This window comes from Tauraco erythrolophus, chromosome 1 (genome assembly GCF_009769465.1).
Source record: "Tauraco erythrolophus isolate bTauEry1 chromosome 1, bTauEry1.pri, whole genome shotgun sequence".
In the NCBI taxonomy this organism is placed as follows: Eukaryota; Metazoa; Chordata; class Aves; order Musophagiformes; family Musophagidae; genus Tauraco; species Tauraco erythrolophus.
In genome coordinates, this window is record NC_141465.1 from 133,831,787 (window position 1) to 133,859,774 (window position 27,988).

The 27,988-nt window shown below is 46.1% G+C and overlaps 1 protein-coding gene across 3 annotated transcripts in view; it reads right to left on the reverse strand.

Moving 5' to 3' along the window:
* Positions 1 to 3,714: 3,714 nt before the first annotated feature.
* MYO7A (myosin VIIA) overlaps positions 3,715 to 27,988 on the reverse strand; it is a 67,155-nt gene continuing 42,881 nt past the window's right edge. For 2 of the 3 annotated variants that reach the window (XM_086614971.1, XM_086614979.1), the window contains 23 exons: positions 27,859 to 27,986; positions 25,755 to 25,881; positions 21,261 to 21,380; positions 20,397 to 20,570; positions 18,958 to 19,185; positions 17,438 to 17,608; positions 16,378 to 16,495; positions 15,969 to 16,095; positions 15,685 to 15,854; positions 15,388 to 15,578; positions 14,729 to 14,853; positions 13,748 to 13,905; positions 12,376 to 12,529; positions 12,105 to 12,260; positions 11,616 to 11,721; positions 9,585 to 9,698; positions 8,911 to 8,998; positions 8,192 to 8,298; positions 7,125 to 7,310; positions 6,301 to 6,417; positions 5,094 to 5,177; positions 4,541 to 4,660; positions 3,715 to 3,804 (listed from right to left, as the gene is read on the reverse strand). In XM_086614971.1, coding sequence (XP_086471097.1) covers positions 3,715 to 3,804; positions 4,541 to 4,660; positions 5,094 to 5,177; positions 6,301 to 6,417; positions 7,125 to 7,310; positions 8,192 to 8,298; positions 8,911 to 8,998; positions 9,585 to 9,698; positions 11,616 to 11,721; positions 12,105 to 12,260; positions 12,376 to 12,529; positions 13,748 to 13,905; positions 14,729 to 14,853; positions 15,388 to 15,578; positions 15,685 to 15,854; positions 15,969 to 16,095; positions 16,378 to 16,495; positions 17,438 to 17,608; positions 18,958 to 19,185; positions 20,397 to 20,570; positions 21,261 to 21,380; positions 25,755 to 25,881; positions 27,859 to 27,986 — 3,159 coding nt within the window. The remainder of the gene's footprint in view (positions 3,805 to 4,540; positions 4,661 to 5,093; positions 5,178 to 6,300; positions 6,418 to 7,124; positions 7,311 to 8,191; positions 8,299 to 8,910; positions 8,999 to 9,584; positions 9,699 to 11,615; positions 11,722 to 12,104; positions 12,261 to 12,375; positions 12,530 to 13,747; positions 13,906 to 14,728; positions 14,854 to 15,387; positions 15,579 to 15,684; positions 15,855 to 15,968; positions 16,096 to 16,377; positions 16,496 to 17,437; positions 17,609 to 18,957; positions 19,186 to 20,396; positions 20,571 to 21,260; positions 21,381 to 25,754; positions 25,882 to 27,858; positions 27,987 to 27,988) is intronic. The other variant, XM_086614986.1, reaches the window with a different exon arrangement.

The following is a 27,988-nucleotide window of genomic DNA, read 5'->3' on the forward strand; positions in this document are numbered from 1 at the left end:
CTTTTCTTCAGAAGGACTGAGCTGCGTATGAATTGTCCCCACCAAGTGTCCTGTTTGCTTTTCCATTGGGAAGGTCTGTATACCTGCTCCGCACCCTAGGATTTATTCAGGTTTTCTTTTCTCCCAGTGGCTGCTGGCACTTGAAGGGAAGAGGATCTGTGTTCTGTTCTGCAAGGGAGATATGAGCACCTCCCAGGTTTAAGCCATAAATTTCTACTTGAAGAGCTAATAACAATGCATTTTTTGTAAATCACAAGTGATGTTTTAAATACATTTTAGCTCTCCCATCCTGTTTTGTCCTTATTATTTTGGCAAACTGGGAAAGGCGAAGAAAATAGTAGTCTTTACCAGGCTATAGACATTTTCTCATACATCAGCCTCACGCAGCTTGGTGTTTTGCTACCACAAAGCTATCACAAGTGAATCGTGACAGGCAAGCATTAGGTTTCAGAGTTAGCTGTGCTGAGAGGCCCTCAAACCTTTCCAAGTTGCAATTTTGAAGTGTTTTGGGGCTAGAAATGCAAAAAAGGCAGCATCCTCCTTTGAAAAAGGGCTAGTGAATTGGTGTAGAGCAGCACCAGATCTATGAAGCGTGAGGAGAGAATGCCACCAATGGTGTTAAACTCCCTCCCCATGCCCCACATCCATAGCTGGTTCATAATGTTCTGTGGGTAACGCCCATGTGGAGGTATGTGAAGAACTAAAATAGGAGGTGGAGAGTGTGTGGGTTGAGGAGTGGTGTGCACCATGAGGTCCTCAGCCTGTCCCCTGGTATCCAGGTGAGGGACTTGGCTGGGACAAGCTGTGGTCCCCTGATCACGGCTTTTAATATGTATTAGGAAAAGCCACCTCAATGCACCTTCATCCATGTATCTAGCTGCTGCTTGGCTATTATGCAGTGATGTCGTGCTCATACTTACCTTTCCCATCCTCAGCAGCCTTGTCCAGGCAGAGCCTGGCCAATCAGACCTGTGGTCTCCTGTAACGCCTTATGCCCTGTGGCATCTCAGCTACTATTTTTGTTGCTTCCCACCTAGCAGGGTCTGACAATGCCGTTAAGCACGTGGCTGGTAGTCTGACTCCCACACACAAACTTTTCACCCAGTACTTCCTACATCCAGTGATTCAGCTCAAAGCTGGCCTTTGTGAAGGATCCAGCCCTTGTCTTAGAGGATGAGTAATGGAGACTCCCTGAGCTCCAGTGTTTTTTACCCCAAAAGAAAAGACTTCACTTAATTTCCCATCTGGGCACACTGATGATTTGCTCCCCATTGCTGGATACTCTCAGCAGCAGTCCCACTCTATAAGAAGAAGCCTTGTCCCCAGTGAAGACCTGGGAGCCCTGAGCCCATCCTTCCCCGCAGAGACACCACCACAACCACGCAACGCAGAACAGCCTCCCGCAAACCACTTGGTGCTTTTTAATTGGAGTATTTTGCTCAGACATACGTTTTTTGTGTTACATCACTTGGTGTGGATACAAAGAGGCCAGTAGATGCTAATACATATGACACACAGGCACACGCACACAGAGTCCCGGCACCCCCCAAAACGCTGGGGTGCATGGGAGGAGGCTGACAGAGCTGTGAGTGGAGGGACGAGAGTGGTGGCAGGGGAAAGCTGGCCCAGAACAGTACTGGAAAACCTTGCTATGCTGCATCATCTACTGAGTGTGCTGTGGGAGGCAGGGATGGGTGGAGACTCAGGAAAAGCAGTAGTGATGGTGGGGTTGAGGGCCATGTGTCTAGGGATGGGCAAAATCCCTGGGACAGATGGATCATGGCAGCTAGGGAGGGGAGAGAAGCATCAGAGACGGATGATGAGAAGGCAGCTTGGCTCCCAGTGCAGCCTTGGCTGGTGTAACCATGCTCCCGTTACCAGAGGGCCTTGGGTAGGGGACGGTGCAGGAAGGGGATCTCCTAGCAGCCCTGTCTGGCTAGTGGATGTCTCCATGTAGCATCTTATTTGCTTTGGTGGAGCAACTGAGGTCTAAAGTCACTGCTGCATCCCAGTCAGATGTCACAGTCCTTGAGGTCCAGTAGGCAGTGCTGGTGACTCTGCCTGGCACAGCATGGTGTTGGGGGGGGGGACTAAGCCCAGCTGAGCTTAACAGAACAACACACAACACCCTGCAATATGGACTTTTATGAAAGCAGCCAAACTCAGCTCAATGCACAGGACCAAGAGTGATCTCCCACATCTACTGAGATCCACTCGACATTAGTGACGTCAGCACCAGGTCTTGGTGGACAATTCTCACCCTTCCTGTTGCCACGCACCCAGGCATGTGCTCCTTTGAAGCCTGGGTTTTGGAAAGGCACACCAGGGTCCTTCCCCTGCACCCCACCAGACACAACATGGCTTTAACCTCCTCTCTGCTGGCAGGTCCCATCTGTGCTCCAAAGCAGGCTAGTCCATATTGCGTGGCATCGGGGGGAAGATGGGACAATCAACCAGAAGATTAGTACAGCCTAACGAGGATGAAGAAAAGCCCACTGAAATCACTGGCCTCGCTGTGAGTGGTTCAGGTCCAGCTGGGACTCGTGAAGAGCCATTTTATACAGCAACACACACAAAAGCACAATAAAATCATGAGACGTTTCCAACCCTGATGGCCAAGTCCATATTTGAATTACAGCTCAACACAGGTTTGGCCTCAGTCTTCCAAGCATGGGGACTTCGGAACACCTACATCCATGTTGAAGTTTGCAGGAAAGATCCTCCCAGGGTTAATTTGTCTGGGCACAGGGAGCAGAAGGAGATAATTCATCTTCCAAGCTTCACTTCCAGCTGTGCCCATAACTTGCAAAAGATACACCTTGCTCAGCCTCCGGCAATTGTGGCTCTGGGGGAATCCCTGGGCGAGGGATTGTCCTGCAGGTCGCCCTCAGCCCCGAGTCCACATCCAGATACCGGCACAAAATGCAGGTTGTTTTTTGTTTGTTTGTTTGTTTGTTTTTTTCCTTTTTAATATTTTAAAAAATAAATAGAAGAAGAAACAAAACTTTAAAATTTGTTCTTTAAATATTTCCAGCATTGCACAGACAGCACTTTAGTACTCTAGCCTGTTCGATCAGTAGTTTGCTTATTCTGATTACTGGTTAAAATGTGCTCCTCCCAGTCTGCTTTTTCTTTCTGTCCTCCGTAAGAACACAACATATTCTTCTGTATTGTCAAATAACAAGCCCTGCAGTGTTCATTGGATACTTTTCCAGCATGAGTCAGGGCTCTGTTATTCCTCTGCAAACCTGAAATGCTCATAACCTCACCAAAAAGCTGTTGGCATCCTGATAGCTCTCTCTTACTTAAGAAAAAAACAAACCAAACCAAACCAAGCCACACACGCACACACACACACACAAATCCTCTTCCAAGAGCCTTTGCGATGCCAACCGTTGGGTTCAGGCAAACCTCCTGCCAGAGTGTCTTTGCTCAGTCACTGAGAGCGGTGGTGTCCCCTGGAAATCTTTGAGGTGTAAGATGGAGTCGAGGGGCAGGGTGGGGAAGGAGAACGGGAGGTCAGAGATAGTCGTCTTCGCTGGAAGGGGTGGTGGGATTTGAGCCCTCAAGGTCAGAGTCCAGCGAACTCCCTGATGGCGTTCGGCTCATCTTCCACATCTGGGAGGCGAAGGTTCTCCCCCAGCTGCACGGGTAGCCCACAGGCCTCAGCTGGTGAATTAGCCTCATGGCCACCTGCCAGTGGCTTCTTGCAGTTCACTTGCTACCCTTTGCACTCCTCTGTTTGCTCATGGCTGTTAGCATCTGGCTGATGTACGAGGTCAAAAGATCATCCATCTTGTAGCCCTGAGGAGGAGAGAGATGTTACTTCACTTCAGAGCACAGTTTACAGTATTTGGCTTCTGCTTCCTGAACACACTGGCTACTAGTTGTTGACTTTCAAGTTTTCAGGTACATTTTGACCTATTCCACCATTCTCCTTGGGTGAAATGACACCACCACAAGGAACACAGTCCGAACACAATGCAGTGCTGAGATGGAGGAACTTGTTGTCCCAGGATGCTGTTGAAGCTAAGGATGTAGGGAGCTTTGGGTGGGACCTGGATTTTCAAATGGCCAACAACATCCTGAATGACTCAAACATAACAATCCAGCAGGAATTTTCATCCTTCATGCTTTGGGTTTAAGTTAGTGTAGGAGGAGGTTTGTTGCTGATACTGTTACTAGGGTCAAGCTGGGCAAAGGATCTTGGTAAAAGGGCTCAAGGGTACCTCCTGAGCCCACATCTGCCTTAATATGCTTCTCAGTCCAGCAACAGGGAGCAATGCCTCATGCTCCTGAGATGGCAACGTCCCAAGCACCTCAGGCTTGCTCGTAAGTTGGATGATGGACCAAGTGAGCACCCAGATCCATTGAGCAGAGCCACAGGAAATCCAGAAGGAAAAAACATATCGAGGGCTCTTCTAAGAGACCATTTCAGCCCAGACAATCCCGGAGACACAATTTGCTGGAAGCACTTAATTTTTCCTGCCAAAGTCAGGACTTGGTCTAACTGTGCCCAATAATCTTTAACACTCCTTACCAGGGAGGTCTCACAGAGCAGCTTGCTTCCTCTCACCAGGTTGCCAATGGTTATGTGGAAGTATGTGTTGCCACTGCTCCAGTTGGAGATCTTGGTGAAGGGGTGAGTGATGAGAATATCCTGGTGGGAACACAAGAATGACTGTACCATGGCCTCATGGGAATAGCAGTGAGATGCAAGACTCTGGATCCTCCAGTGCTTGTGGAAGACTGCTATACAAGAAAGACCATGTGGCTGGTGGAAGTAACTAGTAGGAACTCATTTACTCCAGCTCCTGACCTAATGTCTGTGAAAGGATCAAGGAAGGAGTTTGAACCCTCCAGTTACAGGCCCCTAACAGCTGCTGCCAATCCATCTCCTGTTGAAAAAGGCTGGACTAGCTCTGTGCAACAGTGAATTTCTGCCTCCGGAAACTTTTCCGGCTATCCAGTCTTTCTAACTAGGCTTAATAAGTACTCCTGAAGTTCTGAAGAACGTATCCTTTGGGATGACCTCTATGAGGGGTTGAGGAGTGGGCTCAGGAGCATCTGGTGAAGACTTCAGTTTTACTTACCTTGGTTTTGGGATCAATGAGGCTGACTCCATGCTTGTTGATGGCAATTAGAAGGATTTCTGGATAATTTGGCTCTGTAGTTTGCTATTGGAAATGAGATGAACTGGTTAGGGTATGCATCATGCAAAATCAGATCCCTTCTTATTTCCTCTCTCCCTGTCTTCTCCTGCCACCATTTGGTGGCCCATTAACTGCTATCCAGTTTATCCTTTAAAGATAAACATAGAGTTCATTAAGGTATCAGCAATAGTCAGGGCTGTCTAGTGAAGTCCAGGTCTCCCAAATGCATGATAACCAGTGGATGAGTTGCTGACAGCATTCAGTTCTTTGCCATTGGCAAGGAAGAGCTGTGACAGGTTGCAAACCCCAGACATCTCATTTCCCCTCCAGGCCCTCTGCTCCTCCTCATGCCTGCTGCTGTGGACCTCCAGGCCAAGACGACACTGCTCTGTCCCCTTTTGACCTTTACATTCAATTTTATTCCTGCTGGAGAACCTTTCTCCCTGCCCTGTGCCATGAGGACCTCAATTTCTTCCATTGATGAGATAGGGCAGAGGGAATGGGGCTCGACTCCTGGCCCTGCCACAGATTTCTTGGCTCTCAAGTCAATTTTGGTGGAAAAATCACAGGCTATGATCAGATCTCTTATGCCATCTAAGATGGACATGAGAGAAAATAAGGTGCCCAATTTCAAGGAGTTGATGAGTAATTTCACCAATGTGTTTTCAGTCCAGGCTCACTGTGTGGTCATTGAGAAGAGGGAGTTGCAATAACATGTGCAGAGTACTTGGACGGACTTTATGACTCGGCTGTCTTTGATGGGAGCCTGGTGCCATGGTGGGTGGTCTGGATTTGGTTCGTGGTGCGTGTAGACACATTCCTTGGAAAACTGCACATTCCCCTTTGCCTTGGCAAAACAGAGAATGGCTCTTGGCTCTTCAGCAGCACAGCTATGAGTACAGACCCAATGGCTGAGATATGCTGAAGCTCTGCAATGCCTCTGTCTGGGTAAAGAGGCAGGGCACCCCTAAATGAGTGTATCGGTCCTTTACTGATGGAGAGTCTCACACTCTTTCCCTGCTTCATCAAGATTGTCCCAGTCTGGCCCACATACTGGGACAACCCTGCATACCTGGAACCCCTCTGTGATATGGGGCTCCTGACCTTGGCTCAAAGCTGCCAGAGACACCCCAAGCAGGGAAGGTACCTTCACTTCAAAGAATGCTGATCCAAACGTAGGCCACTTGAAGACAATCTTTAGGAAGGCAAGCTTGGCTTCTTCTCTTGTTTTGCCCGCGTGCTTATTGTAGTATGCCACGATGGACTGCAAGAGAGAACACAACAGAGCTGGAGGGTTTGCACTACCTAGCACTAAGGATGTTTTCAGGGAAGGAGCATCGGTCCCACAAAGATGGTTGGTTCTAGTCTCTGCTCCAATGAACACTTCATAAAAATGCTGGCTGGTCACTGGAGCAGGGCCTGGAACCAAGGCAGGTCCTCCTTTCTTTAGATGTTTGGTGCTGGTGACTCCATTAAAGGGATTATAAGTTTTGGTCCTCCAATTTATGCAGCAGAGGAGACTGAGAGACCTTCAGCCCGGAGAAGCTGATAGCTCACTGGTTAGGCACATGGCTGAGTTTAAGTCCCAGGAAACAGCAAGGACTTACAAAACTATCTCTTGGCAGTGAGATATGTATGTTATTTTATGGCTTTAGGCCTGTCTGTACCTGTGCCACAGCTCACCCTGTCTGCCTTAAACAATAGATCTTCACATGAGACCATCTCCCAGCATCTGTCCTTATGATGCTGCATCCACCACTACAGCCACAGCCATGAGCAGCACAAAAACCCACGGCAAGGTATGCATGTATGAATACGCATGTACAATTCTCTCCTCTGCTAAGGCTTGAGAGGGACCATGGGTCACTCATTCTGGCAGCCCCACTTGGTGCTGAATGTCAAGAGAAGTCACTCGAGAAGTTGGGCTTGCCCCAGCCAGGCCTGGCATATGACTCAAGCTGCTGGTTTTACCCTTTTCCAGTCGTCTGGAGAGAGCTGCCGGATGAGGTCCTGAGGCACCAGCTCCTTCAGGAGCTTAGGGATGCTGGGGAAATAGGACTTGTCGTCCTCAAACTTCACCCGGTAGATGAGAGCTGCCAACTGCAGGACCTCTTCCCGTGTGCACTTGTGGTAGCCACGCAGGTACTTTGGTAACTCCTGCATGGAGGAAAGAATGATTTAGAGTTAGAGGGGATGACAATGGGCCTTGTTTGTCAGATGCTAAATGGAGTTTGTGGAGTTGTCCAGCCCCTGGTTAAGAGGCTGTGCCCTGGTTAACACTCGTAGCAGTTGTGTTGACTCTGGTGGAGAGGCAGCTGCTCAGCTGAGACCACACTACATGTTTAAAGATCCTCTCTGATCTAAAACAGTCTCCTGTTATGTGGAACAGGGAGATCCATGTGTTAGCTATCAAGTGCATGAACCTACCGTCTTGTTCACCCTTCCTTATCCCAGGAACTCTGCCTCTAGTAATGGTCACTTGAAATTGAATAGGTTTTCTGCTTTTTTTTTTTAATTTAAAAAATCTATTTCCAAAAGTGTCTGAAAACACATCAAGAGACTAACTCAAGCATTAGGGGATACAGACATATTGGGATAACCATTTTATCCAGGCAAGAAAACAGGGAGTGTATGTGTGCGTGAGCTAGAGCTTTGAGACATGAGCAGATCTCTTCCATCCTAGAAGAAAGAAGAGCAGAAGACTTGTAACTTCTTACCTAACTGCTGGGATCATCATAGCTCATCTCCATGGATGGAGGTGGCTGTAAACCTTTAGGATGCTTCTGAATTCAGCCTCTCCCATTTCTTGCTGCTCATCCAAGAACAACTAGCCCAAATCCCAGCTGAGCTGGTTACCCTAAAGTGCATGAAGGCTGCTCCTTGCCATGCAATCCAACAGCTCTCTTTATAGTGCTCTATAAAGTAGAACTTCTTTGTATTTAATGCAAGACTTCATCCATCTGCAGACAGACAAAGTCTTTGTAACCCATTCCTAATTCCTCCCAAGTCTCCACTGTTATTGCAGGCTCATGGAGTACCTGGTAGTAGTGGAAGATTGAGTCTGCCATCGAATCCTTTCCAGGCGTTGTGTTGGTCCACAGCTTCTTCATGAAGAACACTTGGTAGGTGAGGGAAGGCACTATACCTGTTCAAAGGAAGCAAGGAGTGGATATATAAAAGCAATGCTGCAAGCACCAGCTGGCAATCAGTGTCCCCGCAAGCCAGTCGTGCCCATGTGCCATTGCAACCTGCAGAGAAAAGGGCCCTGCCAAGAGCTCCACTGAGACCTTGCAGAGAAAACCACATCTTTCCCTTGCAAAGCTTTAGTAAAATGGGAAGAGCGTTTGGATTCATTTGCACGGCTGTGCTTTGATGACAGTGCTCACGTCTAATGCAGGACAGAGGAATTGCACCCTGGAGGCACCTGTGTCTTGCAGCTACTGATACATTCAGCAGAGTTGCAGCCAGCTCCACTGGGGATAGGGGCAGCAAGATGAGATGAATCCCACCACTGCAACCTGCCCACGAGCTGGCCCACCTGCCTACCAGCAGGTGCTTTTGGTAGGGGTCAGGTCCCCCCCTGCTGCTCCTGGACAGATCATCTCCCAGGTGATGGCCCCGAGACTGGTGCAGACAGCAAACCCACAGTAGTGTGGTCCAACAGATGTGGCAGACTGTCTGGTCAATCTTGTTTGAAAGGGCTGAAGGGCTCTAGGAGGGCCCTGTGTGACCCACAATGAAGAAAAGTCACTATTACCATCTTTTGCTGGTCTTGCTTTCTTTATCCAGTCCGTCAGGTGTCTCACAAAGTCAAAGAAGAAGTCTCCCTCGGGCACACTGATGACCTGGAGGACACAGCACATGGTTATAAAGGCAGAGCAAGCGGCAAGAGGCCACAGGCAGGGTTGGTCATTGCCCCATCTCCTGTAGTTGTTGCTCACTGCTTTGTCCTGGTTTCACTGATGTGTTACAAACTGCTGATGTGAGGAAGCCACTGCCAGCACCTTGCTGCAGGCTCTGTCTCTAATTTCACCCATTACTCCTTATTGCAGGATCCCGTTTCCCCGGAGCGATTCATTTCCCTTCATGATGACTATCTCCATAGATTCATCCCAGTTGCCTGAGGCAGCTCTGAGCTGCACTTTTTTCTTACTTATCCTTTCTTATAAACCTGACGCAGTGACAGGCTGGAAGAGCTTTGCCTCTCTGTGTTTGAAGCCCTTTGGGATGATGGCTGTAGGTCAGGGCTGTGGGACTGTGAATCTCACCTGCAGCAGGTTGGATCTGACTTAGAAACACCACAATGCTCACGGAAAAATGCGTCTCACCTGTGAAGGTGCAGATAGCTCTGGCTCCACCACTGTGTACCCACTGGCTAGTGGGTTACCCAGAGTGCCACTGACTACCCCAGCCTCTGGGTGGGTCACTCACCTTGTCAGAGATTTTGACGAAGAGGCTGAAGCCCTCAGAGGACTTTAGGAGAAGCCTGTTGGAGATGTTCTGGCAGAAGTCCTTGGCTTTCGTGCTGGACTCCACCTCAAACGCCTACAAAGAAAGGAAGATCCTCACCACTGCTACCTCAAGTTAATTTCTACTTTATGCTCTCTTTGAGGCACTCTAGGCTCAGACACATGAAGGGATTTAGGTGCCCACCACAGATGAAATCAGTGACATTGTGGATTGTGGCTCTGGGCATGGGAAGGGACGTTTGCAGAAGCTCAGCCAAGATACTGCTGTACCGATGTGCTTAGTGATGCTCTATCCATATCCTGTGTGGCTTATCCAGGGCTCCCCAGGCAACACAAGAGATTTTTCTGATCTAATAGTTAGATCTCAGAGCTATTTGTCTAGGGTGGGGGGAGAGAGAGAGAGAGAGATACCTTTAGGCTGATTTGTTCCAACTGTCTCCACTGACGATGAGGAAGTCACATGCCTGGCTTAGACCAAATACCTGGCTTAGACCAAATGCCTGACTTCTGGGTAGCTCAAGAGAGGGGAGATGACTCCTGCTTTACGTGTGGATGGGATATCTAAAGGCCTGCCCCACCTGCATGCAGGTCTCAGCCCCTGTTTTGCCTTTTGAGCTGTGCTCAGCATTTACTTTTTTTATTTTTTTTATAGTTTTGCTCTGCCCACTTAAAGAGATTCAGTTCATGGCAGTTTAAGAAATTTAAGCTTCTGAGCACCACATGTGTTAGCCTGAATCACCAAACCACCAGGACCTCTGTTCCATATCCCACCACAGACTGGCCTGGAGCTCAGTGCTGCTGGTGTTCAGCAGCCCTTTGGTGCAGATAGATGTTGTACCAGGGTGATGCTAGTCTACCTGTGTGACTGCCATGGTGAAAAGGATCACAGCAGAGCCATCCAAGTGCAGAAGACCCCACTGCCTCCTTCTGCTGGCTCTCACACAGGTACATTTCCATAAAGCAGTGCCATGATTATTGCTGGTTATGTAGAAAAAAATACTCAAAGTGATGAGAAACCCCACCAGTTCTCTGAACTCTCCATCGCAGATACACAAGGTCACGCACAGCTGCTAGAGAGGAATCATCCTTTTCCTTCCATGGGTCTGCACTGCTTTACAGGTAAACTCACTTGGAAATCCAAAAATTTATTTGTGCCCAAGGACATGAGGGGAGAGAGAGATGGGAGCCTCACAGGAAGAATAATCAGTAGCATGAGACAGCAGTATCTGCAGGGACATGTATATCGCATCAATACGACTAGCTGCCTTATTAGCATGTAAGATGCTTAATGAGAGGTTCCTGAGTGCAGTTATCATGATTTCTGTGTCATCTCAGGTCAAAAGGAATAATTTCAGTTGCCTACTTGCAACTGTCAGAACCAGCTCCCTGCCCAGTCCCTGAGGAGATCTATCATGGTACTCTGCAGGGTGCAGTTGGGTGGACAATATCTGTCAGTCTAGGATACAAATAACTGATTGCCAAGGCTTGTGAACCACTGAGAGAGAGGATGGAGATGAACCCACCCAAATTCCCTCTTTCTGGAGCCATACTACAAAGCCTCAAGTGAATGCAAGCAAATCACTCACGTCTTGAAAAAGATGAATTGAAGTAAATCAAACCCCTGAGCTGGTCAGGGTAGATGAGGATGAATCTGAGGGTGGTGAGGCACTGGAACAGGTTGCCCAGAGAAACTGTGGATGCCCCATCCCTGGAAGTGTTCAAGGCCAGGTTGGATGAGGCTTTGAGCAGCCTGGTGTAGTGGAGGATGTCCCTGCTCATGGCAGGGGGGTTGGAACTAGATGGTCTTTGAGGTCCCTTCCAGCCCTAACAATTCTATGATTCTATGATTTTCTTTACACTGCTCTGGTCCGGAGTTTCCTGGGAAGGCTGTGTTTTTCTAAATCAGAACCAATATTAGCCCTTTCTGAGATTTTAATAAGAAGATTGACAGCCATCTTGACAGAAAAGAAGAATTTCCTTCTCTCCTGTTTACCTCATCGGTGTCATCAGGGAAGTAAACTTTGTGGAAAATTTGGGTGGTTTTGTGTTGAATGGCTTCCACTTCTACCAGATGGGGCGGGTACTTCCTGGATCCATTCCTGCAAAAGAGGAGGTGGCAAGTGCCACAGCATTAAACATTTACCTCTGTTTAAATCTTCCGTTTTAACAAATACTCTTTTTTTTTAGTAATTTTGGCTAATTTCTTAATATCAGTTTTTTTCCCTCCCTGAAAAGAAGGAATTAAAATTGGAATGGGAAATGTGTATTTGCTTACGTTGTAGGTGACTTGAACGGAGCTGGCATGAGAAAGTCAAGTTAATTAATCTCTATTTTTCCTCACACAATTTACCAGAGATATGTTCCACCCAATGTCCCTTTTGTTCAGCCCCCCCCCACCACCCCAATGTCTCCTACTCATGTTTTTTCATGCATACATTGATGTGTGGCACAGTCAGGACTAGGAGGTCTTTTGGTGCCATACCTCAGGGCTTTCTGGAGTCTCTGGATGCAGTCTGTCGCCAAGGGGTGATGTTTCCGGGACTGCAGGAACCTCTGGACATGGGGCAGGAGGATGTTACTAGGAGGGAAAAGGCCTGTACACAACCACAACAGCTCCCAGCCTTTCTCTTCACTGTACCTACAAGAGGAAAGACCCAGGAGGAAAAAAAATCACTCATGGCATGGACACTCCAGATCTGCTTTGCCCAACACAGGCTAGTACATTTGGGCCAAGGAGAATGAACGACTCTTACTTGATGTGGTTGTCCGTGAGCTGCTTGAGGGTCTGGCAGTAGATTTCATCCTTCAGGGGTTCGGCTTTCAAGGCACCTTCAAATATTTGGTCCGTCAGCTCATTGACTGAGCGAGTCCTTTTGGATGGGTAGTCACCCATATACTTCAGCACTGGTGGGAGGCAGGAGTCAAGGATCAGCTAAACTGGATGTTTGGGAAGTCCTTCTGTTGACGATGTGATTAAAGACAACCTACACATGACTACAGAAGTGGCTTCAGCTTGGTGGAGGAGGCATAGTATACGGTAAAGGCTTTAAATTGCTTTAGGAGATGTCCAGCAAGCTCTCTTCCTTTACTATGCATCATTGCTTTGAGCAACCTGGTGCAATGGAGGGTGTCCCTGCCCATGGCAGTGGGGTTGAACTAGATGATCTTTGAGGTCCCTTCCAACCCAAACCATTCTATGATTCTATGATTCTATGATTCTATCTCAGGTTGAAAGAATTGCTCTGGGATCAGGATATGTAGACCTAAGAAAGCTGAGCGCAATCATGTGTTACCACCATAAAAGACCAGAGTTTCACCTGGTGTCAGACACCAGTGGAGCTGCAGTAACATAAACCCAATGACGACCTTCACCATCATGCTATATTGCAACTATTCTGCGTGAGAACAGGCCTGTTTTCTGAATTAACACGTATGACACAGCAAAAGGACGAAGATACAATTGCGAATGTCCTCCTTGTATTTTTTTTCCAGTTCTTTTAATTCCTCCTCCTGTTATTATTTGCCAGTAAGAGGAATCCAGTAGTAGCAGCAACAGTGTAATATTAATCAGTAACAGGCTTATACCAACAGAACTGTTCAAACCATGAAGTTTGGATCCTAGAGCAAAGCCTCACCATAAAATAAAGGCTGCTTCATCAGATTGGACCTGTGTCTGCACTCAGCTCATCTCTCCCATGCTGTGTACATTCTGCCCAGTAAGGGATATTCAGGCATCAAACCCTGTCCGCAGGGCCATGTGGACTGGTTTGCGTCCACACTGATTAGGGCTACAGCCTCCCACAGCAGATCCATTTTGGAGAGACGCAGCTGAAGCAAGCCAGAACAGCACCGGTGAGTTAACCACCAAGCAGTGCAGACCAGCAGGACTCAATAACTTGTTCCCCGGCCCTCATTTATTAAGAACTAGACAGCCCTTAGATCTCAAGGATGCTTGAGTACAGATTTCAGGATCAGACCCATCTCCAAGCCTTTGACATGGTCCCAAAGCCCTTAAGAGTGCCCACAAACCTTTCCACGGGCTTTATCTGGTGCCTAAAGAGCCTGCTCAGCCCTTTGCGTGTCAGACCTGTTGCCCAAGGGCTCCCCCAGGCAGTGGAAGGATATCAATGAAGGCCATGCAGGCTTCTTGGGAGAGCTCCTCGCTGCCAAGGATCTTCTTCAGCAATGGCTGTTTGATGGGCTCACGGGTGTAACACCACAGTTTGTCCTTCCCACGGCTCTTAGTGATCATGACTCGGCTGAGGGTGTGCTTGGGAGGTGGCCTGGTGGCAAAGGCAAAGCAAGAGGAATGGTGGAGAGGTTACAGGGATAAAAGGAGCAGCTTGTGGCCAATGCTTCACCTCAGAAGTTTGTTAACAGCACCTGGCTAGTGAACTCTTACACCAAAATGGGCTTCACTGTTTAGCAAATATTCAGCTCCAGTTCTGCCCCGAGATAACTATTTGTACTTTCTTAGGGCTCAGAAAAGTCCCTTAAGGACCCTACCCAAGTACTGACACCAAAACAACCTTCCCTACCCCAAAGAGCTTCTAACCACAAGAGGAAGGATGTCGGCAATGGATGATCAGGGCTGCAACACTGAAAGCATATTGCCTAGCAGAACAAGCCTACCAGGGTGAAGACATCCCAGAGGATCTGGTCTGCCTGTTTGGGTTGCCAGTCCATCTGAACAAGAGTGGGAATTTTAGGGTCAGTCTGGTCAGCTGCATTCATCAGTGATGCATATTTAAATCTTTGGAGCTGAGATGAAAATGCCCACACCTAATTCAGCTGCTGCCTCTACAGTCTGAGACTATGTATGGGATCATAATGAAGGAATATCAGATCACTAAGCACGGCCTCCCACATAATACTAAATTTCTCACTATAACACCTGTGCTAAGTCAATCTGAAGAAATCCTTCGTAAAACTTTGTAGAAGATCTACAGCTCAAATGCCATGACTTAAAGTGGAGGTTGCAGTTGTACAAAGTGACACAAGGAGATATTCAGAGTCTTTTCCAGTAGCAAAAAAATCCCTGATTCCCAAGCTACCTGGAGATTGATTCCTACTTCTATAACTTTTGAAGATGCTTTTAAAAATCACCTAAAATAATCATAGGAGAATTCCTCCAAGGTGTATGGCTTCACCCTCTCTTCACTGTCAGAGATTGCCAGCTGAGAGGTTCTGATAACATCTTGTCGTTGATCTGGGGTCATCGTGACCAGTGCCTGTGGGATGAAAATTCTCTGTCACCTGGTATATTTGATATAACATATATTTGATGTATTCAGAAAGATGAAGCAGATACAAAATGAAAAGACGAACAGTGAGTAAGAATAATCCATTTGTTCCAGTTAACAGTCAGTATGAACCGTGCAATTGTTGTTTCTCTGTGCCATTCTCAGTCACTAATGAGAGGAATAACAAATGTTTCCATAATGAGAATCATTTCCTAATGAAGAGAATGGGCTTTTGGTCCTACAACTCCATATGTGAATGTACCTATCAACCCCAAATACACCTGCAAGTAATCAGGCCAGTTGGAGAGAGGTAGCAGGATTCATGGAAATTCCATGTCCTGAGCTTGGGGTATTCAAAGACCAGAGAAAATGCTGAGATCACTTCTGCCTCAGGCAATTTGTCACTTCTTTCAGCCACTCTGGTATCCACCTTATTGTCAAGGAGGTTCTGGCCAGATCTTCAGAAAGGCCTTGATCTCCTTGGGCTGTGTATCAAGTTGTGCTATTCTGTAAGAAGCTTACCACGATCTCCAGTGGAGGCATGGTGACTGTAGGCAAGACATAGACAGAATCCGTTGGGAAATCTCCTCTCTGCTTGGTTCGTTCATTGAACCCGTTAGCCCACCCCGAGTTCATCACATTTTCTCCCGTGTCCTGGTCCAGAACTATGAGGTCTCCTTTGAGGAAGCTGAGAAACCCAGATTCTTCTCCCACTGCAAGAAAAACAACCATTAGATTGATTATTTTTTTTTTTTCCAAATCCCATGGGAGTAATTAATCTATCTATATGTTTACCATCGAGCTAGGGCATTTACTTACCAGGGTTTGGGTTATCTTGGAGAGTGACCACATACTTGGATCTTTTCCTTAGTCCTTCAAGGAAAGTCACCACCAGGTCCCGGATATCCTCTGCATTGTTGGAGGTGAAAGTGTATTCATCGCCTTTAATGGTGGCCAAGGTGAAACTCTGCCCTTGCAGCTTTCCCCCTCTGGGATATATTTTCATAGGAGACATAAACAGGAAAGATAATGGCATCAAAAGGCAAAGCCTGGAAAAAGACTGGTTTAGGGTAAGATCACTAGCTAAGTCTGTTCCTCCTTACCTACTACTTGACACAGCCGTGATCTCTGGGAAAGAGAGCTCTAAGAGAACCTGCTCCTGCTCATCTACAAAGTACACCCCTGTCCAGTTGACGGCTACGATCACATCGTTTTTAGGCAGGCTTGGCCCTGGGTTGAAGACAAGACATACAATCAGTTCATGAAGGGAATTAGGCTGTAGAAAATGTGTGCATTTCAAAAAAGGATGCGATGATCCAAAAACTCAGTGTTAGTTTTAGTAAGAGAAACAGTGGCTGTCTCATAGCTTGAGTTAATCAGGATGCACCCAAAATAATGTATCTAATAAAGACCACCTAGACGGTTCATTAAGTCTTGTCTGTGGAGCCTCTATCTCTCCTTCTTTTTGCTTTGGAGCATCTTGTGCTCCAGGGATGTGCTCTGCTGACTCACCTGAGAATTTGAAGGCTTCATAAAACCGAGAAAACAGCAAAGGCCACTTGAAACGTGCAAAATCCACTACCTCTTCCTTGACTTTCTTGGGGTCTGTCCTCTTCTGAGTATAAATTCCCTACAGACAAAGCAAATTGCAACCAACATGAAGCACAAACCCAGACATAGCCAGGAAGAGAGGAAACAAAACCAAATAATGTTACCTGAAGCTCCTGGAAATAATATTAATGTAGGTCTTAATGAGGCTAAGGGCCAAAGTCTTACAGGAACATGGGAGAGGTTGGACAAAGTCCTGGCAAAATTTTGGTTCCCAATTCAGGGAATAACTGGACTCTGAGAAGGCTGGGCAAGTGTTTAGAGTGACCAGTCTGGGTAGGATTCATCTCAGCTAATTTGCAGTTTCCCTAAGGTAGGTAGGTGTCTACCTTTCAGCTTGACGGTTCTTTAGCTGGAAACAGACACTCGATAGCCCTTAATTACAGGCATTTAGCTTCATTTAAGACATCCTCAGATACCTGAGACTTCTGTAGGTAGCTGACAGGCTGATGGAGGACCTACAAGATACAACTGAACTGCATCTTTGGGTTTCCACTGACAGTAGTGGGAGGTGACACTCCTAACACACATGGAGATGCTTACATTTTAGGGGTCTTAATCTAGAGCTGGGTCTTGCTGTTAAATGGATGCCAGTTCTCATGCTTGGATGGAAGTCAGAAAGGTTTTATACAATGCCTGGCATGATAAGGTCCTGATATTTCCTGGAGACATGAATCACCATTGTAATGCAAACAATAATATCACAGTCCTGAGTACCAGGAATGAAACCCCAGAGATGGCATTTTGCTTCTCATAGTGAATCTTTGCAGGTTATCTCCTTCTATCAGATCTTGCCTCAAAACCAGTGGGAAAGGCGAATATGGCTAGTACAAAATCTGACCTTTCTCTTTGATTTAGCTTCAGGCTGGGCTAAGAGCTGAGCTATGATGTCTGACATGTTTAAAAGGCACACGAAGCTACCAAAGCATGCCTTGGTCCTTGCCAGGTCTTCTGTTGTCCCCACCTTTTTATGAGCGGCTATAATGAGCTGAGCCCATTTTTCCACAGTTTTCGAAGCTGTGATCTCTCTGTCCGGGATGTAGGATGGAATTAGATTTAGCAGCCTTTCCAGTACCATCTCTGACCCGTAGTCCACATAGTACTGCTGGGAAGCCAGTTCTGCCAGATCTTCTTCCTGTGGGAGCCAAATAAGTCAAGTTAATGCTGCTACCAGGCTGTCACCTCAACATCCATCCTCCATCACTCAAGGAGCTCTTTGTGGAGGCTTAATGTACTGCTACTTCAGAATGATGTGGGGATCATAGAATCATAGAATCAGAGAATGGTTTGGGTTGGAAGGGACCTCAAAGATCATCTAGTTCCAACCCCCCTGCCATGGGCAGGGAAACCGTCCACTACACCAGGTTGCCCAAAGCCTCATCCAACCTGGCCTTGAAGTTCCTTTCAGCAGAACCTCACCAGTGCTTTTTGCACACCCAAAGTTTGGGAGGTTGACCACTAAAATCTATGATTAACTCTTAACGTGTTCAGTGACCAGCACCATGCAACCCTGTATTGCGTGTGAACTGCAGTCTCTCCTTGCAGTTCCGTCTGCTTCTGATGCTGGCAGTCAGCAGTGGGTGGTTTTGCTACGGTAGACAGAGTTTAATGGTTGAAATCTCCATGTATCCATCATTTTTCATATTTTAGAAGCTGAGCAACTGAAGCACCTGTGCATAATGCAGAACTGTAAAATGTCCTTTGGTGCAGCTACATTCCAAGCACTTTAGGGAGAAATAACAGACCTACTGAGATGATAATAGCAGAAGGAGAAAAAGAGCAAGAGAAAAGGAGGAAGAAAGGGCAGGACTTCTGGATAAAAGAGCTGCAGTGAATGCAATATAGATGGGAAAAGATGATTTAGATCCCGAAGTGACTAGACTCTACTGGACCACAGGAGAATGGTTAGGTGTTGGAGAAGAGTTGTCTTCAATTTGACACCTGAATGATTTTAAACACAAGCAAAACAAAACATGATGGACATTGTCAGAGATTTTGATGTCTCTTGAGATGCTCATTTCAGTGACACTGGAATAATCCTGTAAGCTCCCAGAGACTCTAGAGGCATAGACTTCTGCTGCCAATGTCCCCTCAGCATACGGCAGCATTATTGGGTTTGTATTGCATGGCAGAGGTCGAGGTATTTTGAAAAGCATCTCTCATGTCTAAGGCATGGCAGGATTCACCAAACAGGATCCTGCTGTGTACTCCTGGTGATGTAGTTACAGTGTGCTTGTGGCCCTCCAAACGGAGCCTGATGGATGAAATGGCTGTTTACTCTCACATCCAAAGTTCACCAGGACAGCATGGTCATGCAGCATGTGACAGTGTCCGGTCTCTCCCTAGCCAAGAGGATCTGATTCCTGTAGCTCCTGTTTCCCAGGTGAATACCATAATCCTCAAACTAGCAGGTGTTTAGGGAGGAAGATTTCTCATCCCCTTTGAGGAAACGTGGAGAGACCAAGAGTTGCTGAGGACACTTACCTTGTCACACCGGTACTCGCCAAACTTCACCCCTCGCACGATCTGTTGGTAAATGAGATTGGTGGCCACATTGTCCTCATTCGGGTTGTGCCAAGGAGTGAAGATTTCCTTCCTGAAGAAGAGCCGCCACGGCGCGTTGCGCTCCTGCGCTCCCTGCTCTTTGGCGTACTGCTCGCACTGGGACACAGCGTCCATCACATGGTCATTGCCGCTCCCCAGCGAGGAGACCTAGTCAGGGCAGAGGCAAATGGTGACCTCTCTAGGTCTCTCATCACCTCATCTACCTATGAGTCGCTCATCCAGGCTTCCTTTCTAATCAAAATAAATCAAAGTATCTCTCTCTACTAGCCAGCCAAGAGTGAATAGGTCTACAGTCTAGCTGGGTGAGCTGTTTTGTTTTGAGCCCCAGTTCCCCATCCAGAATGGAAAGAGAGTGTTAAAGTCAAGAAGCAAAGCCAACGGTCCCATTATAAAGTATTGTTTATTCATACTGTACTTTGAAACATCATGGACTTGGATCCAATCGTGCTAAACCACAGACAAACCCAGAATAAACAACCTGTCCTGTAGCACAAGATGTAGCACTTCTGTCTTCTCACTGTGGTCTGGCACAAGGCCCTAAAGCACTCCATCTCCTCAGAGTGAACATCCCTGAACGAACATCTCCTCAAAACAGACCAACACAGAGCATAAACCATTTTCTTCTCCTCCAGCCAAAGATGGAGGTGGCCACATGTGGAGGTGAGGATATACTTCATCCCCTTACCCAGCAGCTGTGAGAGTAATTGTTTTATTGGCTTGCAGCTGTTGTCTCACCTGGTGAAGTTTTACTCTAAGCCTGTTTTCCCTTCTTATTTATGCTTACCTTTATTTTTATGGTATTGCTGAAAAAAGCTAGTTTTTTAGGTTAAATAAATCTGGTCAAATGCCAATGTAGGTATGGCAGTTCTGATTTTAGCTTATTTTGGAAACTTAATTTCAACTATCAGCTTTCCAATTAAATGTACTTTCTCCCTTGCTTAAAAATCCAGGCTGTTTTTTGTTTGTTTACTAGGAATTCAACTCAAAGTAGCTTGACTGAGAGTAAGAGCATAGCATCACAGAATAATGTAAGTGGAAAGGCACTTCTGGAGGTATCTGGTCCAGCCCACTGCTCAGAGAAGGTCCATCTTTGATCAAGTTGCCCTGTGCCTTCTGCTGTTAAATTCTGAATATCTCCAAGGGGAGAGATTTCGTAGTGTCTCTGCAGCCCTACTCCAATGTTTGACTACTCTTACTGTGAAAACCATGTTGGCATCTGCACTGTAGAGATGTTGCTTCCTGACTTTGGTTGTTTGCTGAGAGCACAGGGTCATTCTGCCCTCTGGAAGATACATGACAGCAAGGAGAACCTCCCTCTTCTTTTTCAGGGCTAGTCAGGAACACCATGTCAGACATACCTTGTCGAAAAGCGCGATGTAAAGTGAAAAGCCAAATCGGTCCTTCAGGCTGATTTTGTCGGCCAAAGAATTGCAGAGCTCTTTGGCGGTTGTTGCGGAGTCAGTCAATAGGGTTTTTGTTGTTCCATCCATAAACGTGACAGGCAGCATGATCGGTTTCTTGGATTTGGTTGCCTAATGGATTAAAGTCAAACTTTATAGAGGTGTGTGTATTTCATCCCCATCGAGACTATTTACCTACATAGTCTTCCACCCTGACCAGCTGATTTTCAATACCACCCTAACATACTTCTCAACAGCATAACGGATGGTCAGTCACTGGAAGCACTTGGAAGTCCCACGTTTTTTATTTAATACATTCAGTCATATCCAGGCATGCCCAGAAATGCTCTTGGGGATGGGAGCACAGCTGTCTATGCTAGCAAACTGGCATAGAAAATGAGCAACCATTGCACAAACTGTGCCTGTTCCAGCTATGTCCTGTTCCTTCTTCTATCCCTGAAGAAGTCCCAGAGACCATTCTCAGGAGGCAATTTGCCTGCAGCCACCTTCATCTGGAACACAGTTTCCTAGCATACATGGGGGCTTGCTCTGTGCCAGCTGGCTGCAATGCCAGAGAGCACTCTCGAACTTATTTAATTTACAAGTACTGATGCAGCCAAAGGGATTGCTCTTCAACATACTCTGGAGCAAAGCCAAGGTGCATGAGGAATGCAATATCTTGGAAATACCTGAAAATTCTTGAGAGGGTTAGGCGTTTTTGTCATGCTGCTTTCTGCCTTGCCAGAGATGTGGTTCCCCTGATAGTGAAAGGCTCAAATGCTGAGCCGCAGCTGCCTGGGGAGGGGATGGAGGGGCTCGTACCTGCAGCTCTAGCCAGCTGGGTGGCTGCGTCCTTGTCCCATTGGCAAACGTCCTCCTCAGCCTCTCTTCACAATAGGGAGCATAACCTGGGGGACCTCCGTTGATAAAGTTCCTTAAATACTGTTGGCAGCAGGGAACACATTGGTTAGACCATTGGCTCTAGAGATCAGGTATTTCCAAAGGTTACAAAGAGATGATTTATTAGAGAAAAGCCCTCTGAGACAGTCAGTGGCAGTGATACTGCTCAGGTTCTGGATGTTTCTACACCACATTTCTGGAAGCTGAGAGAGAGTAGGACAGTCTGCACCCCTGTCTTATTCTTACACTGTGCATTTCTGGTCTCAGTGAAGATAAGACAACAACCTAGACAAGACTTTTGATCATAGAATCATAGAATGGTTTGGCTTGGAAGGGACCTCAAAGATCATCCAGTTCCAACCCCCCTGCCATGGGCAGGGACACCCTCCACTACACCAGGTTGCCCAAAGCCTCATCCAACCTGGCCTTGAACACTTCCAGGGACGAGGCAGCCACAGCTTCTCTGGGCAACCTGTGCCAGTGCCTCACCACCTCCAACGTAAAGAATTTCTTTCTTAGATCTAATCTGAATCTCCCCTCTTTCAGTTTAAAGCCATTTCCCCTTGTTCTGTCACTACATGCCCTTGTAAAAAGTCCCTCTCCAGCTTTCCTGTAGGATCCTTTTAAGTGTCAGAAGGCTGTAAGAAGGTCTTCCTGGAACCTTCTCTTCTCCAGGCTGAACAGCCCCAACTCTCTCAGCCTATCTCCATAGCAGAGGTGCTCCAGCCCTCAGATCACCTTCGTGGCCCTCCTCTGGATTTGCTCCAACACCTCCATGTCCTTCTTGTGTTGAGGGCCCAGACATCAAAGTCAGTGTGGCAGCTTCTCTGTTCCTGCTATTGCTGCCACTGTTTTCTATCTCTGTATTTTAAAGATATTTTATAAAATGTTATTGAGCACAGGCCAGAAAGATGGGAGTGAATGAAAAAGATCTATAAGCAATGATCCAGGGGAACTGTAGGCAAATGTCACTCAGAATACTTAGCTGCCAGTACAAAAGATCTTTCACAGTTACATTAAACAGATGTTTCCTTAGTCAGATTTTAAATTGCATTTTAGAGGATCCTAAACCAGAATTTGAAGGACTTCGCCGTGTGTTAAAAATACAACACATTATTGTAGAGAAAATTAAATCCAGTGACTTCCACAGTATGAAAGGTAATACGCTTAAAAATACTACATAAATATCTTGGTCAAAAAGGTAGCTAAGGCTAACAGTTTTATAAATCATATTTTTCAGTCCATAAATAACATGGGTAGAGACAGACATCTCTGTCAACTGTAACTTACAGAAATACTCTGGAATACAGCTGGGTTATATGGATGGGAGATGTTGCACATGATTGCAAGCAGTTAATGCCATGTAAAAGTGTAGGTTTAATGATGCTGTTTAATAAGTTTAATTAACCTTCCCACTGAAGTCCGTTATTAGTTGAAAGAAAGGTACAAAGAACAGAGGCACTACTGCGTCTTGGCCCGTGCTTAGCATATGATGTCATAAAGGTGTCTAATGGGATCCAAAGCGTGACCTTCATATTTGGGAGCCGGAAAACAAATGAAAGACTGCCTCATTATCAGCTAAATCCTTCCCAAAATGTTCAGACCTAATGGACAGTTTTTAAGGTTGTGGAACAACTTCCAGGCACAACAGTTTCCTGAAATTTGTCTTTTTTTTTTTTTTTTTTTTTTCCATAATATTGCTGCTATTGAAATTAGAGCCTAGAGGTTTCAGGAGAAAAATAACCGGGAGACTGATAGAACATTCACTGCATGGAAGAGTATAGGAAATCAATGCTAAGAGATATTTACCCTTATATGCTTTTCCTTCTGTTAAGATGGTGGACAATTACTGCTAAATGAGGAGCTAGGGCACCAATTCAAAAAGACATGAGGTTAAAAATTAGTCATCTAGCTAACTGGCTGATAGCCAACGCGTGGCTGTCGTACATTCAATGGTAGCTGCTGCATGGTTAAAGCAGCAGTCAGTGAACGTGTGGTAAATCAAATTTTGGCTGACTACTAACTCCTGAAAACATGGTACTGACAGATTAAGAGTCTGAGAGTGAGGTCTGGCATCGACTTCGAGTTTGTCTCCCAACCCAAAACAGACTGGACTAGGTGGTCTGGCTTAATGTAACTTCAAAACAGAAGCGTTCACTGAACTCCAAAAAACTTTGACTATTCCTCTGCTTTTCACAAAACAAGAGAGTGAGTCTGGATGGGAACATATGTGTTTTGAGGGCAGAGTTAACATTTTGTTATGAGAATCCTTTATCTCAAAACGTATCTCAAAACATTGGAGAGGGACTTTTGACAAGGGCATGTAGTGATAGGACAAGGGGCAATGGATTTAAACTGAAAGAGGGGAGATTTAGATTAGATCTAAGGAAGAAATTCTTCACTCTGAGGGTGGTGAGGCACTGGAACAGGTTGCCCAGAAAAGTTGTGGATGCTCCATCCCTGGAAGTGTTCCAGGCCAGGTTGGAAGAGGCTTTGGGCAACCTGGTGTAGTAGAAGGTGTCCCTGCCCATGGCAGGGGGGTTGGAATTAGATGATCTTTGAGGTTCCTTCCAACCCAAACCATTCTATGATTCTATGATTCTATAACATTTTAAGCTGGAAGGTGTCAGTGATGTCCCCATGGATAACTACAGTGGCTTCAGAGGAGCTCCAAGACATCCCAAGTGGCTGCCTGTGTTTTGCTGTTTGCATGACTGGGGCCTTGAAAGGCAACCACAGTGTGGGCTGCTGCAAGTGTTGTTTGCACTTGCACTCAAGCAACTTCATTCACCACAGGCTGCCTATCATCCCTAACAGCCCAAGGTGCAGAAGGGTGATGAATAAAGGCAGAATTAGTATAAACTCTCTCTGAAGCTGTTGGGAATATCGCCGCTGTTTCAGCGTGGACCATAACTTTGAGCAGAGGTACATGTGAAACACCAGAACAGGTTGCCCACAGAAGTGGTGGCTGCCCCATCGCTGGAAACATTCAAGGTTATGTTGGACGGTGCTCTGAGCTGTAGTTAAAGATGTCCCTGCCCATGGCAGGGAGGTTGGATTAGATGGCCTTTAAAGCTCCCTTCCAACCCAAACTATTCTACAATTCTATGATTCTATGTTTGAGTCTCCAGAGTGACTCACACATTTTTTTCTGAGAAGTGCTTCACTCACGTAAAATAATCTTCCGCTATTAAAGGTTTAAACCCACACAACCTCCCATGGCATAACTTCTCAGATCTCATTTCCAGACATAATTTAATTTTCTGCCACTTTGCCAGTGATCTATCTGCTTTATTAGATTTCATACTGGCAAGGCCTGGGGATGAAGGAGTGATTTCTATTCTTGGCTTAAGCTCCTTCATTGCTGAGGAACAAGTACTTGATCTGATATCTGTGGAAATTAATGGAATATCTTTATCTCCAGCAGGCTTGGGAGCAGGTCCAGCCTCCAACATTCAAAGATCTGAGAGGGACAAAGGAGATCTTGTTGTGTTGCAGCAAAGCAAAGACACAGTGCTGAGCCTTCTGCCCTGTGCCAGCCAAACTCTTAGGTGTGGGATTAACATGAGAAGCCCAGTGTTGTTAGTCAGACTTCAGGTATGTAACTCGTTCAGAAAGCAGGCTGTTCAAATCTAGACAACAAAATGTAGACTTGACCCAGGAAAAAAAGAAAACTCTTAAGAGCAACCTCATTTTCAAGAGTGTCAGCCACTTAGCATCTCCCACTGACTTCTGTCCTACTGATCCACAGTGTTTCTGAACATACATTACATATCATCTCTCGTGTGGCTATTTAGAGTTGGACGTCTTCAGTATGACACGTGGTAGAGCAAGTTGTAGCATGCAGAGAACTATGCAAACATACTTCCAGGTAAACTAAACCTCTCCCTTTCTATGTGCAATTTTTTGTATGAACTTATATAGCTATGTAGTACTATTCCTTGCCAAAATTGTTAGAGTACATGCATGAGGTCATACTGACAAAGCCAAGAGGTGCTTGAATGAATGCTTAGACCTTTGCATGTGGGAAATAGGGGAGAAATGTGGGACATTCCAGGTGTCTAAATTCCACTTCCAGCCCCCCACAATCAAGTTTCCTGCCAGAAATCACTTAATTACTTCTTCACACGTCTACAGTGCAGGAGGCATCATATGACTTAATTGTCTAGACTCCCTTTAGAGTCACAGGAAAGAGAGATGTTTCCTAGGAGAGACTCATCTGATGTACTTTAGACACTGAGCTTGGGATCACACACGCTTTTCTTTCTGATTATGAATTTATATCATTGTCATTCCTGGCAAACATAAAGACCAGGATTCCCTCTGCTGCAAAACCCAAGAGAAAAGCTGGTCTCATAGACGGAAAGAAAATGTATTGGCAGATAATTCATGACACAAACATCATCTACAATTTACCTTCACAAACTTCTCAGAAGGAGCAAAACATCCCACGCAGAGGGACATCAGGATCCAGCCCCTGGCGTGGCTGCTTTTGGATGGGTTCTGAGTCAGCTGCTTGCAGATTTGACAATAGATTTCATCCCTGCAACGGGGATTAAAAAAAACCCATAAGAGTTAACGAGGTGGTGTTTTTCAACATGAACAGAGATAGAGCCAGACTGCGTCCGGATGTGATTGATAGTTAAAAGTTCATTTTAGAATTGCAAGGGTATTAATTTAACTGCCCTAATGATGGTCACCCTGATGGTTGCACTGTCTCTAAAATGCCATCCATCACCACCCCTGTAACGTCTGCTGAGTCTTCCCTATGCTTCAGCTGAGATTTCCCTCAGCTGACTGACACCGCTTAGAGAAAGAGGGAAATAAAAGGGAGTCCCACGGTTCAGGCAGCTGAATGTCACCTCTAGATAGAATCATAGAATCATAGAATGGTTTGGGTTGGAAGGGACCTCAAAGATCATCTAGTTCCAACCCCCCTGCCATGGGCAGGGACACCCTCCACTATATCAGGTTGCCCAAAGCCTCATCCAACCTGGCCTTGAACACTTCCAGGGATGGGGCAGCCACAACTTCCCTGGGCAACCTGTTCCAGTGCCTCACCACCCTCAATGTAAAGAATTTCTTCCTTAGATCTAACCTAAATCTGCCCTCTTTCAGTTTAAATCCATTGCCCCTTGTCCTGTCACTACATACCCTTGTAAAAAGTCCCTCTCCAGCTTTCCTGTAGGCCCCCTTTAGGTACTGGAAGGCTGCTATAAGATCACCCCGGAGCCTTCTCCAGGCTGAACAGCCCCAACTCTCTCAGCCTGTCTTCATAGCAGAGGTGCTCCAGCCCTCTGACCATCTTTGTGGCCCTCCTCTGGACTCCTTCCAGTAGCTCTATGTCCTTCTTGTGTTGGGGACCCCAGAGCTGAACACAGTATTCCAGGTGGGGTCTCACAAGAGTTGAGTAGAGGGGCAGAATCACTTCCCTCGACCTGCTGCCCACGCTCCTTTTGATACAGCCCAGGATACATGGGAGATGTATAGATCTCCATAGATGATGGAGTCTACCCTGGTTTATCACAAAGATTTCTCAGCAATACCAAGAGAATCTAATCTCCTAAACTAATTCTCATGGAGGAACATCATTTCCTGGCTGTTCCTCTTGGGACACCTGAACTTGCTTTCTGGAAGTGTTGGGAACTATCAGCTCCAGCAGAGGTCAAGGTTTGTCCAGCTTTTACACACAAACAGGCATGTACTTTAACAGGTATCTCAATTTGGGAATTAATGTCCACTTCTACTTTAACCTTAGTTCTTCACATGCAAAATGAGGGATAACAGCACTTCCTTATCTACGTGGGAGGCAGAAAAACTCAATAGTCAACCTGTTACACTGACAATCCCCATGGGAAAGCCCACGGGATGCTACCAGGTCTGCCTTCAGAGCAGACTTTGTGCAGAAAAATAAGGCTAAGGGCTTCATGGTGAGCTGGGAGGATAAAATAGAAATTGGAGAAGTTGGTCATCAGGTGAGGATGCCCACTTTGTTCCTGGAGTAAGCAGATAGGTGTGAGTGAAAACGGTGAGACTACATAAACGAGGACTCTATTATAACACACGCACACATAAATGGGCTAAACCAAAGATGTACAGTTTGCCTTAATTTGGCACTTTCTCACTTTTGAATGCTTAATTTAGCAGCTGAAATGAGTTTGAGTTTTTCATTAGAATATCATTAAAAATGTTCACACAAACAAAAGAGATCTAAATGGTCAAGTAGAAAACAAAGGGCAAGAGAGAGTGTTCAAAAAACAACCCAGTAGCCACTAGCACTTTTAGAAGAACATTTAGAAATGTTCGAGTCCCTCTGCGTGGTCTTTCCTCCAGGCCTGATATGGACAGTAAGGAATAAGATCCAGCCCATATTATACAACACAACCAGAAAAATGATGTAATGAGAGTTTTGTAAAGCTGCACACAATAGTGAAATAATTTGAACAGGAAGAAGGAATTTTGAACAAGGAAAAAGGAATGAAAAGAATGGCATGTTTATGTCTTTGTCTTGGTTTCTAACCTTAAGGCTGGCCTGAGGATGCCATTACCAATAATGAAATGGAGCTTCTCCAGGTTGGAGGTGGGTCGGTCTTCAAGCATGCTATTACCCTGGAGTGTGGACTCACCATCGTGAAGTCTCTTTGTCACCT